At 53.4% G+C, this 19,141-nt stretch overlaps 3 protein-coding genes across 9 annotated transcripts in view; 1 reads left to right on the forward strand and 2 right to left on the reverse strand.

Annotated features, from left to right (window-relative positions):
• The window catches only part of ARMC7 (armadillo repeat containing 7), a 23,709-nt gene continuing 4,568 nt past the window's right edge, over positions 1-19,141 (forward strand). Inside the window, exons 1-4 of one of the 7 annotated variants that reach the window (XM_070394599.1) lie at positions 1,304-2,870; positions 2,965-3,108; positions 7,759-7,785; positions 12,146-12,207. In XM_070394599.1, coding sequence (XP_070250700.1) covers positions 2,780-2,870; positions 2,965-3,108; positions 7,759-7,772 — 249 coding nt within the window. In that variant the 5' untranslated portion in view covers positions 1,304-2,779 and the 3' untranslated portion in view covers positions 7,773-7,785; positions 12,146-12,207. Of the gene's footprint in view, positions 2,871-2,964; positions 3,109-7,717; positions 7,786-7,961; positions 8,267-12,145; positions 13,567-19,141 lie in introns of those variants that run through there. The other 6 variants (XM_070394601.1, XM_070394603.1, XM_070394598.1 and 3 more) reach the window with 6 other exon arrangements.
• Positions 13,671-15,236, reverse strand: NT5C (5', 3'-nucleotidase, cytosolic). The gene is made up of 5 exons (XM_070394592.1): positions 15,003-15,236; positions 14,620-14,720; positions 14,475-14,535; positions 14,164-14,278; positions 13,671-14,046 (listed from the first exon to the last, which is right to left on the reverse strand). Exons 1-5 carry the CDS (start codon positions 15,198-15,200, stop codon positions 13,826-13,828), a joined length of 696 nt encoding a protein of 231 aa, XP_070250693.1. The 5' UTR covers positions 15,201-15,236; the 3' UTR covers positions 13,671-13,825.
• The window catches only part of JPT1 (Jupiter microtubule associated homolog 1), a 14,272-nt gene continuing 13,954 nt past the window's right edge, over positions 18,824-19,141 (reverse strand). The window contains exon 5 of the mRNA XM_070394605.1: positions 18,824-19,091. Within this exon, the coding sequence (XP_070250706.1) occupies positions 18,943-19,091 (149 nt within the window). The 3' untranslated portion in view covers positions 18,824-18,942. The remainder of the gene's footprint in view (positions 19,092-19,141) is intronic.

Genomic DNA, 19,141 nt, shown 5'->3' on the forward strand with positions numbered 1-19,141 from the left:
TCTTTGAGGTCGTCACCGTGGGGGGCGGGCTGTCATCAGCGCAGTCTTGTCCCAGCAGGGTCCCGACCGAGGGAACCAGGGAACCGAGAAAGTTTGTTTGAATTACACACAGAAGTGTTTCCTGCAGCAGGCTATAAACCCCGGGAACTAATGAAGCAGGAAAACAGCCCTGGAGAAGTCCTCCTCCCCCGTCAGTCCCCCCAGCTTAGCAGGGGCTGCTCACGCCCAGGGCCTTGTTTGTTGATTCAGGCTCAACCAGGCTTCAAGGAGAAAACCTTATCAGGAGAATTGATTTTATTTTCATGACCTGCCTCTAGCCTTCCTCCTCCACTTGTCCAGCCTGCCTGAGTAAGCATCCTTGGGGTTGTCCTGTCCTCTCCAGGACCCTGCCACGAGTGCCCCATTATGGCCAAACAAAGTAGTACAGAGGCGACAAAAAGGCTAGGATAGTAGAGACCCGAGTTCGTGTTTGACTCTGCCTCAGTTTACTGTGTGCCTTTGGGCAAATTGCTCAGCATCTCTGGGCTTTTAAAAAGGAGGAGGCTGGCCTGGATAAGTTAAAGTCTCTTCCAGTTTGAAAAGTTGGATCCTGAAGAGCCCCACTACCTGCCTGCTCCCCACCCCGCCACCACCCACAGTTTGCGAACGGAAGGGGGAAGGCCTGGGCACATTTTACCAAGTCCTATCTCCTCCATCTTCATGGAGTGGAAAAGGAGGGAGTCGGGTTGGTGAGTAGGTAAATGCTTTTGGTGCTAGTAGCTCCCAGGCTTTGAAACGTGCCTCCCCTAATAGGCCCACTTCCTTAAAAGATTTCTTTTAAGGAAAAAAAGATTATCGGTGAACATTCAGCACAAAGAACTCTGACTTCATCTGCCCCAGGCAACAGTAACCATAATCACCAGGCAAATATTTATTAAGCATCTACTGTGTGCCTGGGACTGGACAGATAACCAGTAAGAACTGGTGAATGCCCTCAACACAAAACCAAGGGCTGAAAATATTCCCCAAGGAGGGAGGGCCCCTGAGGTCTTGGGTGGAAACAAAGGAGGGAGGATGGGTGGCCCATCTGATTCCAGAACCACACTTAGCTGGTCTGGGGCAGTTCCCGAGTAGCACAGGGTGGAGCTCATTTCCATGGTGTCCACAAGCCTTTGCTGCTCTGTCCGGCCAGAGGCAGAGAAACCGCCTGGCCACCTTTGGCCGAGTGAACATCCCCAGGTCGCATCCGGTCCCCAAAGAAGCAGCCTGGATATCCAAGCACCCAGACTATGGCCATAACTATGCAGGCCCAGGGCGGGGGTGGGGGGTGGGATGGTGCATCAGGCAAAGGCTGACCACAGGGACCTGAGCCCGTGGGCCTGCTCCCAATGGGGCTGTAGCAGGTGGAGTAGGGCCCAGGGCCAAAGGCACATGGTCCTTGCCCTCAAGAAGCTCACAGCCCAGGCCCCCTTTACCTTCACATTCAAGCACCGTGGGAGTGTGGTAGGACCACCTCCTAACCTGGTGCTTTATAAACCCAGCGCCTATGAGGTCCCGGTCACACACCACCTTCCTGAGAAGCCCCAAGAAATAATCGGGCCGAAGGGCTTCACCACCAGGGCTGCTCCCCAACCCAGAAAGCGGCCAACACCGTACATTTGGGTGGACAGAGGTTCCTACCACCGGTTGGCGCTGCCCCAGCACTCCCCGTCCACCTGGCGGGCAAACAGCCTTACCCAGGTCCCCGATATTTCAGACCAGAGGTGGAGGGCTCAGCTCGGGGCTGGGGAGCATGGGGTGCCAGGCTCGAGCGGCTTCTTGGAAAAGGGCCCGTGGGAGGGGGGGGCTCGGGGAGCTGGCGCCCATGCTACAGAGGAGCATCCTTTGTTCGAGGAGGCTGGCCTATGCCCCCTCATCAGATGCAAGGGGATCTAGCGGTGGTTCTGCCTCGACAGCCGGCCAACTCTGGGCTCCTAAGGGCCCTAGAGATGTTGTTCCAGTGGTTCTCAACCTGTGGGTCGCCACCCCTTTGGGGGTCGAACGACCCTTTCACAGGGGTCACCTAAGACCATCGGAAAACACATATTGAATATATAATTGCATATTGTTTTTGTGATTAATCACTATGCTTTAATTATATTCAATTTGTAACAATGAAAATACATCCTGCATATCAGATATTTACATGACGATTCATAACAGTAGCAACATTACAGTTATGAAGTAGCAACGAAAATAATTTTATGGTTGGGGGTTCACCACAACATGAGGAACTGCATTAAAGGGTCGCGGCATTAGGAAGGTTGAGAACCACTGTGTTGTCCCCTTAAGCATCCACAGCCCTTCGCCTTGGGCCCAGGCGGTGAGGCGTGACGTCTACTGCGCACGCGCGCCGAGCTCCACGACGGCCCCGCCCCCGGTCCGCCTGGGACAACCCCGCCCCGCCCTCTGGGGCGGAGCTAAGCACGGCTTCCGCCGGAAGTCCGGGCTCCAGCGGGAAACCGTACCCAGCCTCTCGAGGCTGGGTGATGCAGTTCCTTCCTCCGGTGCCCCGTCGCTTCCTCCTCCAGTGCCCGGTCGCTTCCGTGTCTTCTGCGCCCCAGTTTAGATTTTCACGCCCAACTCTTCCACAGTCCTGATCACACCACATCCCAGTGCCAGGTGCAAATCACTGCCCAGCCCGAAGCTAGGAGAGGAGCCTGTGTCCCGCCCGGGGAGGTCCAGGGAGGTCCCGCCCGCCTCTCCGGCCTCATCGCCGCACTCTCCTGCTGTCCCCCGTGCACCCTCCGCCACCCCGGCCATGGCGCAGAAGCCGAAGGTAGACCCCCACGTCGGACGGCTGGGATACCTGCAGGCGCTGGTCACGGAATTCCAGGAGACGGAGAGCCAAGGTGAGAGCGACAGGATGGGGGTCCGGGGACAGGGCGGGGGTCCGGCCGCGACCCTCGCCCCGGACCTGGCTCCAGTGCTGCTTTTCCGCCGCAGACGCCAAGGAGCAAGTCCTGGCCAACCTCGCCAACTTCGCCTATGACCCCAGCAACTACCAGTATCTGCGACAGCTGCAGGTCCTGGATCTATTCCTCGATTCGCTGTCGGAGGAGAACGAGACCCTGGTGGAGTTTGCTATTGGTAAGGATGGGGCGGCCACGGATGCCTGATGGTGAGATCAGCGAGTCGGAAGTGAGTGGTTGGGAAGAGACCTCGGGCAGCCCCTCACCGCAATGGCAGCCTTCGGGGTGCACACGGTCCGGGCCACAGCGAGCGGGACCCTCTGCACGCTGCCTTCCCACCTCTTAGAGATGAGCTCATAAATGAAGGGATAGATTGAAGCCACTCGAAGAGAAAAATATTTAGAGTGCTCTTTTAAACATCTTTATTTTAATGTTTTCCTATCAAGGAAAGTAGGGGTGACTTAGGATGACTTATGGTCTAAGATAGTGGTTCTCAACGTTCCTAATGCTGTGACCCTTTAATACAGTTCCTCATGTTGAGGTGACCCCCAACCATAAAATTATTTTCGTTGCTACTTCATAACTGTAATTTTGCTACTGTTATGAATCGTCATGTGAATATCTGATATGCAGGATGTATTTTCATTGTTACACATTGAACATAATTAAAGCATAGTGATGAATCACAAAAACAATATGTAATTATATGTGTGTTTTCCGATGGGCTTAGGCGACCCCTGTGAAAGGGTCGTTCGACCCCCAAAGGGGTGGCGACCCACAGGTTGAGAACCGCTGGTCTAAGATCTATTGAATTATTCGCTGGACAGATAATCATGGGGCATGAACTGTGTGAGCAAGGTCCTGTCCTAAGTGCTGAAGAGATGGCGAACAAGTTGGGGGAAAGGCCTTTGCCCGCAGGGAGAGGGGGAGGCAGATGGTGGGCAAACCAACCAAAAGGCTGAGGCTCTGAAGGACATTCACAGGATGATAAGACAGGGCAATAGGAGATGGGGCGGCCCCACTTCGGCCATCATGGGCAGGCGGACGTGATGGGTGGGACACCGTGAAGCAGGAGGATCCAGAGGAAGGCTGATGTGTCAGGAATGTGGCGAGTGGAGCGGAGAGCGGGACAAAGTGAGGTTACAGAGGTGGCAGCACCAGAGACGGCAGGGAGGGGCTTAGATCTACGCTGGGGGAAAGAGTTTGGAATTTATTCTGAAGGCAAACAAATTATTTTTTCAGCTGCATCTCTAAAAAAATAACATTTTTCGCCCTCGCCGGTTTGGCTCAGTAGATAGAGCGTCAGCCTGCAGACTGAAGGGTCTTGGGTTTGATTACACTCAAGGGCACATCCCCTTTAATTTCCTGTAACCTAGAAATTAGATTGAAAGCCTTGATAGAATCAAGTAACACTTCCCCCCCTCCTCCCACCCTGCCAAATATATCATAGGTGAGAGTGATTGAAAATTTTGAAAGACCACCCATGTCTGCCCCTGATGTTTGTGGTATTGTGGCTAGAGTTCAAATGGGAGTCACCCCTGATCTTCTCACCACGACAGGTCTTCACACACGTGTGTGGACATCCCAACTCTGTTCACACCCCCCACACACCTGCCTGTGGCCTCTCCTTGGTCTTAGTGTGCACACCAACCGTGGGGTTCACCCTCGGAGTCAGGAATCCAGGAAAGGCCCATGCGCTGTGGGAGGAGGTTCAGGGCCTGGTGTGGGGAAGGGAGGACTTTGGGTAGGTCCCCTGGATTTTTTAGCCTGTGGAGCGGGCCAGAGTGAGTCCCGCTAGAGCTGAGCCAGGGGGCAGGAGCCCCGGTGGGCTGGGTCTAAGAGAGTGGTGCTAGCGTATGTCTCTGCCCCTCTGGAAGATTAGTACGCTAAATAAATATCCGTAGTACTGAGCTCTCTGTACTGGTGATGAAACAGCACCTCAGTGAGGTGAGTCCCATTGCCTGAGGCTCACACTGAGCACTAACTGGAGCCAAATTCTGTGCCCAGGGGACCCGGCTGCCGGAGCCAATGCCGGAGTCCATTGTGTCTTCTCCCCTGGTTCCCATGGCACCTGGCCACCTCCAGCATATCCCTGGGATGGTTCTGGTGGCAAGTCGTCCCTGGCCCAGGTTTTAAGTGGAACTATCACCAGGAGTTGGTACTGCTCAAGGTAGGACAGGGCGTGGGAAGTGAGTTATGGGAACCAGATATAAAGCCAGGATCTCAGCAAATACTTTTTTTTTTTTAAATATATTTTATTGATTTGTTACAGAGAGGAAGGGAGAGAGATAGAGAGTTAGAAACATCGATGAGAGAGAAACATCGATCAGCTGCCTCCTGCACATCTCCTACTGAGGATGTGCCCACAACCCAGGTACATGCCCTTGACCGGAATCGAACCCGGGACCTTTCAGTCTGCAGGCCGACGCTCTATCCACTGATCCAAACCGGTTTTGGCCTCAGCAAATACTTGAATGAGTATTCCGAGCTTGTGCCCCACATAAAAACTCTGGCAGCCTTTGGCATTAGTTTGGAAATGTTTGCCCAAAGCACCATGGGTTGACTCTCAGGCATCCTATATGTTGCGTGTGCACACCTGCACCATCTTAGATGCTGTATGGAGACATAAAGGGACCAGGAGAGAATCCTCTACTTCTGTGAAAACTGGTTGAATACTAGGACATCACAGAATACTTGACAGTCTGGTTACTAAAACAGGGTTCAAATAGGTTGCCTCCCAGAATTCAGGTTAAATCTCTTTCCTGTGCTCTATTTCCTGTAATACACGTAGTTGCCACTAGATGGTGGTGGTGCTCAGTAAAAGGCAGGTATAGATAAGTCCTCAGGGGCCTCTCTGGAAAACAGTATTTAGTAAAATTGAGGCTAGGTTACCCCATGACCCAGCAGTTACAGTCATCGGATACATGCATATCCAGACACATGTGCAAAAATGGCACTAGCACACTTGTAACAGACAAACTAGAAACAGTAAACAGTAGGATGGATACCAACATTGTGGGATGTTGCTACTATTTAGCAAGGTAAATGAACAGTCAACAACTACATGCAATAATGTTATAATTAAAAAAAATTTTTTTTTAAATTATTTTTTGTTAATCCTTACTGAGGATATTTTTTCATTGATTTTTAAAGAGAGTAGAAGGGAGAGGGAGAGACAAAGAGAGAAACATCCATGTGAGAGAGACCCATAGATTGGTTGCCTCCAGCACACACCCTGCTCAGGGCCAGGGATCGAGCCTGCAACCCTGATATGTGCCCTTGACCACAATCGAACCCGGGACCCTTCAGTCTGTGGGTATCGATGCTCTATCCACTGAGCCAGACGGGCTAGAGCAATAATGTTATAACTGTAACGGTAAGCATATGGTGCTAGACACAATAATACATACAGTGTGATTCCATTTCTATAAAGTCCCCCAAACAGGCAGAAGTGGGTGATAGTGTTTAGGGATGTGTGGAAGAGACAGGAATGGAGGGAGACTTCTTTAAAAACCCTATATTTTAGGTTAAAAAGATAAAAGGTCTGCTTAGTAAAAATTATGTCATCAAATTATTGCAAACCAGGAAGGTGTTTACCTCAGGGAGAGAATTGGATCAGGAAGGGACACAGGCTCTGGATTGCTGACAGTGTTCTTGTTCTTGACCTGGGGGCTGGTTCCACAGGCATTTGCTTTATCATTGCCAAACTGACCTGTGTGTGCCAGCCCTTTGCTGTGTGTGTGGTTTGCAGGTATGGCCCTGTGCCAGCCTCTGGGGCTGTGAACAGGTGCCTTGTTGATCCACATCTGTGCGCCAGGGAGGGGCCTCAATCGCATTATTTCATTCTCTCTGCCCATTTTACTGATGAAGAAACCAAGGCTTAGAGAAATTGAGTTGCTTACTCTGGTCACCTAAATCCTCAGTGGCAGAACTGGTTCTAACCGGGTCTGCCCACCACGGAGCCCTTGCTCCGTCCTCATCCTCTGGGCTCCCCGTACATCCTTCTCCCACTGATCAGTCAAGCTCCTGCGGTCCTGCAGCTTCTGCTTGAGAAGTTCCTCAGCCATCCACCGGTGGCAGTTCCCCTTACAGGATGGAGGTGGTGTGGAGGTTCTCACCCACTGCTCCCTTCCTCGCTGAACCCAGGCTGGCCCCAGGCTGGCCTCATGGGGACAAGGGCAGCCTCCACCATCTTTCCTGACTTACAGAGACCCAATTCCCCATCTCTTAGTTCTAGGCACAAGGAGTGTGTGAGTGTGTGAGAGAGAGCACGTGTGCGTGCGCGTATACGTGTGTGTTTGAGTGTTATTAATTTATGTGAATGCATAATTGATTCACATGGTACAAAATTTAAAAGGTATTGAAAGGTAACTCCTTTGCTAGCCTTCTCTGTAGCTCACCACTGTTACTAGTTTCTTAAATATTTTTTGGAATTTACAAACATGTACATATCTATATGAATATATTTTTGCATGTTCTGCACATGTGGTAGTATACTATATCTATATTCTGCTTGCCTTTTTTTTTTTTAACTTAGCAGCATATCTTGACACACCTGCAGTGTCAGTCATTCTGTAGAGCGGCGTGGTGTTTGTTCCCTGGCGTGGAGGCACTGAGGCTTAGCCGGCCCCTTAGGGATGGGTGTTTAGCTGCTTTCCATTTTGCCAACACAATCAATGTTTCAGTAGATACCTTATTGGAGTTTCATTTCTTACTTGTGGGTCTATATCTGTAGGATAAATGTTTTGAAATGAAATTCATCAGTTTAAGTCAAAACTATATTACAGGTTTTTAAAGAAGTCTCTCTCCATTCCCGTCTCTTCCACAGCCCTCTCCTCATGAAGAACCAGCAAATGTGAGCATCTATATTATAAAAGGCCCTAACACCAGAACAGCCAAAGACCGGCGTGGGTGGGCTGGGCTGCACGATGGGCTTCTAGTAGACATATATTTGTCCCCCACGCCTCCCTTCTTCTACATAATGGTAGCTTTTTTAATACACCGTTCTGTCCCCAAAATTTGAAATTTCAGAAAGAACCATTTTCAAGATGCTAAAGTAAAACCCAAGAACAAATAGTCCCAAGAACAAAAGACCCAAGAACAAATGAAGATTTTTGACTTGGGATGGACTGTGGCCAGCCCGGGGCAGGCGGGTCCTCGGAGGTAGTAATGTCTTGGGCCATCTCTCCAGGGCCCCGCCTCGCCTCCAGGCACCAGGTGCTGGCTAAGCATGTGTCAGCATGACCTCATTTAATCCCCGGGACAGTCCTGGCTCTCCCAGCAACAGGCCCTACTTGCTGTGTGACCCACAGTCTCCTACCTGACCCCTGAGAGTCTCCAGCTTTCTCCTCATCCCGGGCCGCATTTGGGGGTTTCTCTTTTGCCTCTCCCAGGGGTTTCTGTGGTTCCCTGTGTCTAGAAGGGCCCTTCTTTTGCCTCTTGTCTTCTTTTTCTCTTCTGTCTGGTTTGTCCACAACGTCCACCAGCCAGTTGAGACTTGTTCTCATCTTTGCTTGGTAACCATTTTTAAATTGCAGCCTGGTGAACATCCAGTACAATGCACGCACCTTAAGTACAGTGGATGTACGTCAATGTAACCAGCCCTGACCAGGTTTTAGAAAGGTCCCTCGTGCCCCCTCCCAGTTAGTGTCTCCCACCCCAAGGTAACCACTAACCTAACCTCGATCCCCATGGATTACTTTAGCCTATTCTTGAACTTCATATTAGTGGGATCATGCAGATGTATACTCTTTTAAAAAAGTTATTATTATTATTTTTTACTGATTTTAGAGAGAGGGGAAGGAAGAGGGAAAGAGAGGGAAAGGGAGAGGGAGAGAGAGAGAGAAACATCAATGATGAGGGAGAAGCATCAATCGGTTGCCTCCTGCACACCCCCTACTGAGGATGGAGCCTGCAGCCCCTGTCATATGCCCTGACCCGGACGGAATCAATCCAGTGACTTCTTGGTTCATGGGTTGACGCTCAACCACTGAGCCACTCAGGCCAGTCAGGATGTGTACTCGTGTCTAAGTTTCTTTCACTCAACGATGTATCGACCTAAGAAACATCCAGACCTGTAGGGAATTTTTATATTTGAGTCAAACTGACAATCGCTGAGAAGCAAAATCTCAATGGACTGAGAAAATGATCCAGAGAATGACAGTTTTACAGCTTATTTTATACATTAGAATCAAAGGAGGAGATGTAAGGGGCGGTTACATGAAATTCATGGGTGGTGGATTAGGGAGGCGGGAGAAAGCCAAGCGGGGGACACTTCTTTACATTGTAAACATTTACAGTGTGTGGGCAACAGGTAACAATGAAGGGTTCTGTGGTCCTTGCTCTGGTGCTGCAAAAAATTACAGGAAAAGGTGGTATGTTATCTCACATGCAAAAGACAGCAGGCAGGCTCACTTAAGATGAAGACTGACCTTTGTCAAGGAAGCTGTAGGCCTAGGCTGTGACTGTCTGCCATGACCCACTTTTCGTTAGGAATTTTTAGTTCAGGTCATCCTGTGGTTCCTCTCCATCTCTGCGTCTGAGGGCCCACTGTGCACAGTTAGTATGTGGCCCCCTTTTCTTCCACAAATGTTTTTGACATTCATCCCAATTGTTAGGGTATTTTTTTTTAATCCTCCCCTAAGGATATGTTTTACTGTTTTTAGAGAGACCGGGAGGTGGGGAGAGGGAGAGAGAAACATCATCAGTTGCCTCCAGTATGAGCTCCCACCAGGGATAGAACCCACATCCTAGGTATGTGGCCTCACTGGGAATCGAATCCGCAACCTTCTGGTGAACGGGACAACGCTCTAACCAACCACCCGGCCAGGGCTAGTTCGTGTTTCTGAATGAATGTGCCCGATGTGTTCATCCATTCACCTGTTGTTGGAGATTTGAGTTGTTTCTAGTTTGGAGCCTTTATAAAAGACCCTCCCCGCCGTGTTTGGACCCAGGCACTTGTGAGCTCTGGCAGTACCCGATCCATCCTTGGAGGCTCCCAGGCCTGCAACTGGGGCACAGGTGGGGCCTGCTCTCCTGAGGCCTCCTGCCCCTACCCTGCAGGGCTTGCCATCTGGTTATCCCCTGGCTTTGGTGGCAGTGTCCCGCCCAGGCACTGGGTGCGATGATGACTCACCAGCCAGAGAGTGATTGAGTCCTCATTGTCTCCTACTTTACAGCGAGATAAGTCCCATTCCCCACCCCTGGGTTGCGTCTGCAGGGTGGATAGGAGGCTGGTTCACACTCTCATGGCAGGAGAGACGGTGCAGGTGTGTCTGAGAAGCCCAAGGCCTCCCCAAGCATTTGCACTGGTCCCTGTTCCTAGTCGAGCCTGGCACCTGCCCACAGCACGCTTAGTTGTCCTTGGAGCTTCGGGACCCCTTTTCCCATGGTTGTGGCAAAGGGCTCCCCTCTTCTGGGACTTTGGACGAGTTACTCCACAGCCTTGGCTTCTGCTAAAATGGGGGCGAGGGTAATACTTTGTGGGGTTCATTCGTGTCCCCGGCATGTGTCCAGTGAGTTTCCACAGCTGTAGGTGCCTGGGATACAGAGGGACACCAGAGAGCGGGGCCCTGCCTTATGGTGCGCAGTGACGAGGACAGCCGCAGTACAAAGACACAAGGGATGGCCCAGTGTGCCAAGTGCTACACGGGTGAATGGGCACGGAGGGAAGATTGACAGGAAGGCCTGGGGGTGTCCAGTAGGCAGGGACCTCTCCATCAGAGCCTTGTCTCCCTCCCCTCCTGACCTCAGGAACGCCACTCAGCCCCTTGCCTCCCTCAGATGCACCCTGTCTGGGAGCCACAGCCCGGGTCCAGAACTACGGGGGTCCAAGGTGGGCTGGGTCTCAGGGAGCCATCCCAGGCAGCCCCAACCCTCTGCAGGTCAACCCTTTCCTCCCCTCACTGCTTTAAAACCTTCCAACAAATATTCCTGGAGTGCCCCTTGGGTCAGGCACCGAATAAGACAGCCGAGGCTTGTTCTTTTAACCAAAGGACGTGTGAGCATTTAATGAACTTCCCTCTATGTGGCTTCAAACTATCAGGACACAGCCCGGCCTGGGTGGTTCAGTGATTGAGCATCGACCTATGAACCAGGAGGTCACGGTTTGATTCCTGGTCAGGGCACATGCCGGGCACATGTGAGCTTGATTCCTAGTAGGGGAGGGGATGTGCAGGAGGCAGCTGATCAGTGATTCTCTCTCATCATTGATGCTTCTCTCTCTCTTTCTCTCTCCTTTCCTCTCTGAAATCAATAAAAATATCTTTTAAAAAAACTATCAGGACACTCACACACACACACACCTTAATCTTCTCCTCAGCCCTTCTGCTGAAGAACTTGGCCTCCATGGTGACAGGCTGCTGTGGGAGCCTCCCCTTCCCCAGGACTCTAGTAGGGACCGCATGTCAGTGATAACAGCTCCACTCCTCTGCTCACCGACCACGGCCCACAGGTTATCGAGGTTGACAGTGGGGCAGAAGCTCTGGGTCCTCTTTAAGTGCTCATGCCTCAGTTTTCCCAGGAGCCCAGGCGGTAACCCTGGGAGTTGGTCCTGTGATGACGCAAGGCACCCGCAGTACCTCGGCCTCCCGGGTGCTTCCTGTGCTGGCCGATGCGGCCGTGGCTCACACGGCCCCCGGGCTTCCGGGTCTTCCTCCGTCTGGGTGGCAAGTCGTTGGGTGGCTGGGATGCAAGAGGAAGCTGAGGTCTTGATGGCAGACACGCACCTGCTAGCGGGGCCTGGCAGGCAGTGACAGGAAAACGGTCCGCAAAGACGCCTTCTCAAGTGTTCTGAGCACATGAGAAAATGGATCGGGGTGGTGAGGAGTCCCCCAGACCCGGCGGGGAGTGGCTAGTGGGGTGCTCCGGGGAACCCTCACTGGTGAGGGAGCAGTGAGTGCTGGTTATCAGCAAGAGGGTGGCAGTTTGTGAAGATCTGGGGCCAAAAGGCCCCAGGGTTGGTGACTGTTTTTTACTTTTTAAAAAAGTATATCAACCATTGAACTGGCTGGACCGAGAGGTAAGTGCCCACTTTCAGGCTAGGCCGTGGCAGGCAGGCCTTTCTGGAAACCAGAATGGGCTTTGGATCCCTTGTCCCTGGGCCACCTTCTCACAGGCCCGGGCCCTTCCCTGCGCCTCAGTGGCAGAGAGCAGCAGAAAGGGGAGAAGGGAGGAGGCCCAGCTGAAGCGTCCAGACTTACCTTGCTCTCCCCCAGGAGGCCTCTGCAACCTGTGCGCAGACAGCGCCAACAAGGAGCACATCCTGCAGACGGGGGGCGTCCCGCTCATCATCAACTGCCTGTCCAGCCCCAACGAGGAGACTGTGCTGTCCGCTGTCACCACCATCATGTACCTGAGCTCGCCAGGCCCCGGCTCCCACCCCGAGCTGACCGCCACGCCCGTGGTCCAGTGCATGCTGCGCTTCTCCCTCTCGGCCAACACGCGGCTCCGGAACCTGGCCCAGGTCTTCCTGGAAGACTTCTGTTCCCCGAGCCAGGTGGCCGAAGCCCGCCGCCGGCCGGCTCACTCTGCCCTGGGCATCCCCCTGCCAAGGACCGAGGCCCCACAGCAGCCCTGACCCACGGAGACCTCAGGGCCGCGGTTCTCTTACTGCCGGAGACAAGACCGGAATCCTGGTGGGGGCGGGGAACAGGAGCCGCTAGCCCCCGCTGAGCACTTTCTCCCCAGCTGGTGCCTTTTCAGCCGTTTTAAAGGTGAGTTTCCTCCGCCTGCCAGGCACTGGCACAGGATGCAGGCGCTAGGAGAGGAGTTGAGGAAGGCAGACTTGGAGATGTGGAGAAGGAAGTCAAAGGCAGCGCCCTCTTCCTAGGCTGTCCTCAACCAAGGGACGGCCCAGGGCCTGCCACTGACCCACCCGCTGCCAGGCTCTCCTCCTGTAAGAAGCAGCCTGGGCCCAAGGTCCGGAGGCTTTTGCAGAAGGCGGTCCTGAGAGCAGCTGGGCCTGGGGCTTCGGGAAGCTGCCCGCACTGGAGGAGGTAGCCTGATCCCTTCACTGAGCGCCTGGGGTCATTGTGAGGAACAGGAATGAGAAGCCTTGTTAACACTGTCTCAAGGCTCTGGGTAGCTGGGCACCGGGCATAGTGGGTGTTGGCCCAGGAGTAACCATTTATCCACACAGGCCATTTGCCAGGCTCGATGGGAGGGCGTCAAGGATGAAGACCTGGTCCTTGCTCCTGTGTGACACAGCCCAATGTCTGTTAACGTGACCATCAGGCATTAAGACCCAGGCCATGAGGGTGGTGACATCAGAATACAGGCACAAACCCTTGGAGCTGCGTCTTATCCCCACCCCCCCATCGTCCTCGCCTGAAAGCCCTGCCATCAGTGAGGGGGAGTCCTTGCCCCTGGAAATGCGTCTCAGGAGGCTTTGGGGATGCAGGTAGAGTGGTGCGCAGGGAGATAGGACCAGATACGGACTCAAGTGTGTGGCTCGTAGTCCAGTGTATGCTGGTCAGCACAGGGAAGGGGTGTGGGGCACCCATGGGAAGCTGGGGTTCAGGAGTGGTGGGGAGTCCTGGTCATCTGTACTCCCTTAAGGTTGACCTCTCACATGACCAAGGGAGGGCAGCTGCGAGAGGAATGGCATCCAGGGGGCAGGGAGGTGGGGCAGGTCCTGGGGCCTCTGGGGAGAGGGGGAAGGCCTCTATCAGCCTTCATTCCAACGGCAGCCCTCGGGCTCCTGCCCTTTCCTCTCCCAAATAAAGAGCCTGAACAGAGCAGTGAGCCGAACTGTTTTATTAACCGGTTCCTGACTGACTTCCCACCGTGTTTCCGTGCCGCCATCTCGGGGGGTGCCAGGTGGCTGGCCTGTGAGAGTAGAGGTTGCAGTGTCCCCCTGCTCCCCAGCGCTGGGGTCACCGCACGAGGCTGCCCTGTCACTTAGCTCTGCTGGGCTTCCCTGCCGGCCTGTCTTCCCTTCCTTTAAGCACTGTCCACCGCCCTGGGGCCACGGCCGCGGTGTCCCGCTTGCTCTCTATGATCTCCCTCCAGTCGTCCCTCCAAGAAAGCAGCCGCCTCTTTTCGGGGGGCAGCGCCAGGTGCTGGTTGTGACAGCAGGTGAACAAGATGTGCTCCCAGGCTGGGGTCTCCTCTTGGCCTGGGACGGGGCACGGGAGAAAGGCAGCACGCGATCTGTGAACTGGTTGTTTCTGCGCCCTCCCCCCAATCCCCGCAGGCCAGATGCCTGGAGGTTCCCGAGAAAAACAGATCCAACCTAGAATGGTGTCCTTGTCATCGATGAGCAGGTCCCCCAGGACCACCGTCTTGTCCCTCGTCAGGATGATGCGCTCCACAAACTGGGGCCCCAGATACTTGTCCACCCAGGAGAACTGTGTAGGGGGCACAGGTCTGTCAGTGGGGCCTCGTGGGCCCCTGAATTCAGGCCAGGGAGGAAGCAGTGTGAGTGGGGTCTGTGGCCTTTGACAGAGGCGGCTCCCCTCTCCCCCCACCCCCCACCTCCTGGGTTTCTGCTGGTTTATTTAGAACCAGGACTTGGAAGGGAAGTTTGTCTCGAGGCGGCCGCACCTTCTCACCCACACAGTGCTGGTACTTGATCAGGGGGCTGGTGCAGATGAAGACCTCGGTGCTGCAGGGAAGGCCGGTTAGGCAGGGTGGTGCCAGCACCCCCACCCCCCACCCCCCACCCCGGGCCCCTCCCTGCCTCCCTCACTCGTGCATGGCGTGCATCTCATGCATGGCTTCCAGGGCTCCAGGGATGGGCTCCAAGTCGAGGAAAAAGCCTGGGCTTTCGTACACACTGGCGACTTTGTCCTGAAAGATACAGTGTTCCCATCCTGGCTTCTGCCTCAGCAGATCTAGCCCCAGCGGGGACCTCAAAGTCGGGGGGGGGGGGGGGGGGGGGCTGCCCTTATCCTGCTGTGAACTGTGTTCTGAGGTTAGACAGGAAGGGGGCGATCGGGAGACGGAGCAGAGACCATCCGGCCCCAGCGGCGGGCTCCCCACTGGCAGGTGTCCCGTGGGGTCGGAGTTCCCGCTCCCGAGGATTTTGAAGTCACGGATCCCCTCCGGGCGCCCTCCACCCCCGCTCCCTACCGCCAGGTCCGGCCGCAGGGCTCGGTACTGCTCGCGGGCGAAGAAGCCGCGGCGCTCCTCCAGCGGCACGTGCGGCTCCTCGGGGAAGCGGCGGCGGAAGGCCCGCAGGAGGCCGCCCTCGAAGTCGGCCAGCACGCCGTCCATGTCCACCAGCACCCGCACGGGCCGCGCGCGCCGCGCCGCCATCGCCACGGCCATCGCCCTCCCCCTGCCCGAGCGCCGGGGCGAAAGGGGATCCGAGAGCGCGGGCCGCCGCTTCCGGAGCCGCGGGGGCGGGGCCGCGGGGCGCGAGGCCCAACCCCAACCCGGGCCGCGGCCGCTCCACCTCGGAGCCCGCGCCGCCAGCCCCGGCTCCTGGAAGGCTGCACCGGCCCGAGGCCGGGATCTCGGGCTCCCGTAGCTGAATCAGCGAAAGCGCTGAGTGAGTCCAGCTCCTAAGAAAGGAATCGCAAGCCTGCTGCTTGGAAACCGGAGCTGCTACTTAAAACACGCCGTCCCGCCGGGAAGGGCTTCCGTCCAGCTCAGGGAGTCGGACTGACGCCTGGAGAATCGTCATATTTCCTCTAAAAATGCTGAAATAACGCCCCCTTTTGTAGATTTCATTCCGTTTCCTGACTACACCCAAGTATCGGTCCCCATCTGAGCACCCCAATACTTCCAAGCCACTGCAACAGACGCAGTACAAAGGGAGCCTGGCGTCCCATTCATTCTAAGATGACTTACAAACACGCTTAAGAAAAGAGGAAGCAGTTACTGCACCAGCAATACACACTGAGAACCTGTCTATTTCCCGCTCCTTCACTAAGCCACCGAAGTTTACAAACTAGGTAAAAAGTCCAGACTGTCCATTCTAGTCATCATTTTAAGATCATTCTGAAAAATCAGAGGCCAAAAACCAGGACTACAGGCTTTATCAGAGGAGAAGGACCTGCCCGGCTGCCTCGCAAGGGGAGGACAGCAGCACGTGCAGGGGTGGCAGCCTTCTGAGGGACGGAATGGGAAGGGGCGGGGGCTTAGTGTATTGGCGCACACTGATTGGTGGCTTACTGCATTGTCCATATAGGACAAGGGCTTAGGCAGTGATGGCGAACCTATGACACGCGTGTCAGAGGTGACACACGAACTCATTTTTTTGGTTGATTTTTCTTTGTTAAATGGCATTTAAATATATAAAATAAATATCAAAAATATAAATCTTTGTTTTACTATGGTTGCAAATACCAAAAATTTTCTATATGTGACACAGCACCAGAGTTAAGTTAGGGTTTTTCAAAATGCTGACACGCCGAGCTCAAAAGGTTTGCCATCACTGGCTGAGGGTATTTGGCAGGTGTGGATTGGTGGTCCAATGTATGGTCCATATAAGGTACATGGTTAGTCACTCAGGTATTTCCGGGCTGCAGGTTACATCATACTCCGCCCACCAGTTGGGGGAAGGGAGGATCTATCAATTCAATTTCACTTTCTAGACCAGGGGTGGGCAAACTTTTTGACTCGAGGGCCACAATGGGTTCTTAAACTGGACCTGAACAAAAGCATGGATGGAGTGTTTGTGTGAACTAATATAAATTCAAAGTAAACATCATTACATAAAAGGGTACAGTCTTTTTTTTTTTTTTTTTTTTTAGTTTTATTCATTTCAAACGGGCCAGATCCGCCCCTCGGGCCGTAGTTTGCCACGGCTGTTCTAGACCCTAAACTTTCTAACTGGAACCTTTAACATCTTAGCAAACATATTTACATGGAATATTAGGAAATTCTATGTAAATTTTAGGAAATTCCAAGTAATTTTGATAGTAGCAAAATGACAGGCAGAACTGTCCTTCCCTCAGAACACCTTAATTTGCATGAGGCATTTATCTCTGTAGATTATGGAGATAAATCTCCATATCATAAGTGGTGACACAAATCAGGGACACATCTTTCTGGGAGCCCCACCTTCACTGAGAGAAGGGTGCTGGTTCCCTATCTCCGAGGTCATGAGAGAAACCGTAACTCAGGCTCGTGTGCTTTACACTGTAAGAGAAACTTAACACCCCACAACCTGTAAACACTCCTGCTGCTCCCAGAGATGCCCGATCGTTCAAATGAGTCTGTGGTTACACTATACTCGAGTCATCTCGATCATGGGAGGGGTTTAGAGGTGACCTAGTTCATCAAAAGTGTCACTTATTTTTAAACATTTTAAAATCGTTTTATTTATTGTTTTGTTGTTGTTAATCCTCACCCAAGGATACCCTTCCATTGATATTTAGAGAGTGGAAGGGAGGGGGAGAGACACATCAATTGGCATGCGCCCCAACCAGGGCCGGGGAGGAGCCTGCAACTGCGGTACATACCCTGGACCAGAATTGGGACCCCTCAGTCCGCAGGCCAACGCTCTACCCACTGAGCAAAACTGGCCAGAGCAAAAAGTGTCACTTTTAAGTTAGGAAATGGAGCCCCGAATGACAAGCCGACAGAATACAGCTGGTCAGTGGCACCCGGGGGCCTAAAAGCCAGGTCTAATGATGCCCAATTTAGACGTTCAATACAGCATGTGGGCCTGGAGCTTTCTCCCTAGAACCCAGTGGTCTCCACATCCCTCAAGGGGACTGACTCCCCGGACCCCCCTGCCCCCGTCACCTTCTAATTAATGTGGACCCTTCCTTCCTTTGGAGCTCTTCTCTCTTTGACCACCCACCACTGCGAAGCACCTTGCAGGCTGGACTCTGTGCTGGGTGTACAGTCCGTTACACCCAGCACAAAGGGTAGGTAGTAGAAGAGTCAGACATACAGCATATTGGCTAATAATTATTTTAGATATCAGTTCATCTCATTATCCCTGAATTTTATTGCCGCAGACATCAGAGGTCATGATCACGTTGAGCTCATGCTATGAATGGAAACCGGCTACTTTAGAGAACTGTCTTCAGAGGGAAGCCCGCTTGCCTGGGCCTTCACGGGTCGTTTTCACTGAGCGACCAATCACTGAGCGGAGGATTTGTAGTAACAAGAAAAAAGCAACTAGGCAGGCAGAACACCGAAACCCTCTCAAAAAGATGACACAGGACACAACAGTTCAAAATTGGTACATTTGTTTACTTGAAGCAACAGTCCAGGATTGTGAAGTACAACACAGTTTTTAAGGATGAGACTTCATTTCATGGTCAACACCAGCATCATGCACACAGCTTCTGGCTGTCAGAGCACTGCCCGAGGGGTCCGCGCGGGACGAGGACCCGAGGACCGCCGCTGCGAGCTCACGTCCTTGCTTGCTTCACGGACACTTGGAATCGGGCAGCTGGAGTGGACATGGAGCGTCCCCTGCGGGACAGCAGGAGGCTTTGCTCCTGGGCCAGCCCAGTGAGTGCCTGGCTTCTCGCTTAAGGTTCAAAAAGAAAAGGCAGTGTCTTTGCTCTGCGGGCAGCAAGGCATGAGGCACAGGCCTCTGTGGTTCCATACGGCACAGGAAGCTGCTTTTAGCAAAGGGCACGGACAAGTTCGGGCGACACCCAGAAGGTTCGGCATAAAGATAGCCCTGGGGGGGAGGAGGGGCTGAAGGGACGGTGCCTGTGGACTGTTTACTGGCCTGTCCGATCAAGGCTTGGTAAACCCAAGTAAAGCTGACAAGAAAAGGGTTTTAAAAACCTCAGTACAAAAGATCCTCCAATACATTTGGAACCAAATTATTTGTTCTTAAAAACACGGGACGAGGTTCACAAGGCTTTCCCGCCAATCTACTACTAGGAGCACTCATGCCATGGCCTACAGGCCCGGAGGAGGGCAGATGAAGAACCTGCTCTTCAAAAAGAAAAAGGGGAAAGAAAGACAGCAGTACATAAAGTGCTTCTTCTTTAATGAAACAAATCCAAAAGATGTACAGTCAGGCTCAAGTTGTGCAGTTCACAAGCATGGAGGAAACAGACAAACAAACAAAACGACGCGTCCGACAGGCGCGCTAGCCCAGGACCAGGCTGGACTTGCCGCCAGGGGGGTTTCTCCGCGACGGCACCGGGGCCGGCGCCACCGGGCTGGGCACAGGGGCGGCGGGCACCGGCTTCTCCTCACTCTGCCCCAGGCTGGCCTGCAAGTCTACGTCCACGTTTTCTATGGAGACAGAATGAAACGAAGGCTCACAGCGATTCCCAGGGAATCTG

This window comes from Myotis yumanensis, unplaced genomic scaffold, assembly GCF_028538775.1.
Source record: "Myotis yumanensis isolate MYYU_CA2020_CCGP unplaced genomic scaffold, mMyoYum1.0.hap1 SCAF_16, whole genome shotgun sequence".
Classification (NCBI taxonomy): Eukaryota; Metazoa; Chordata; class Mammalia; order Chiroptera; family Vespertilionidae; genus Myotis; species Myotis yumanensis.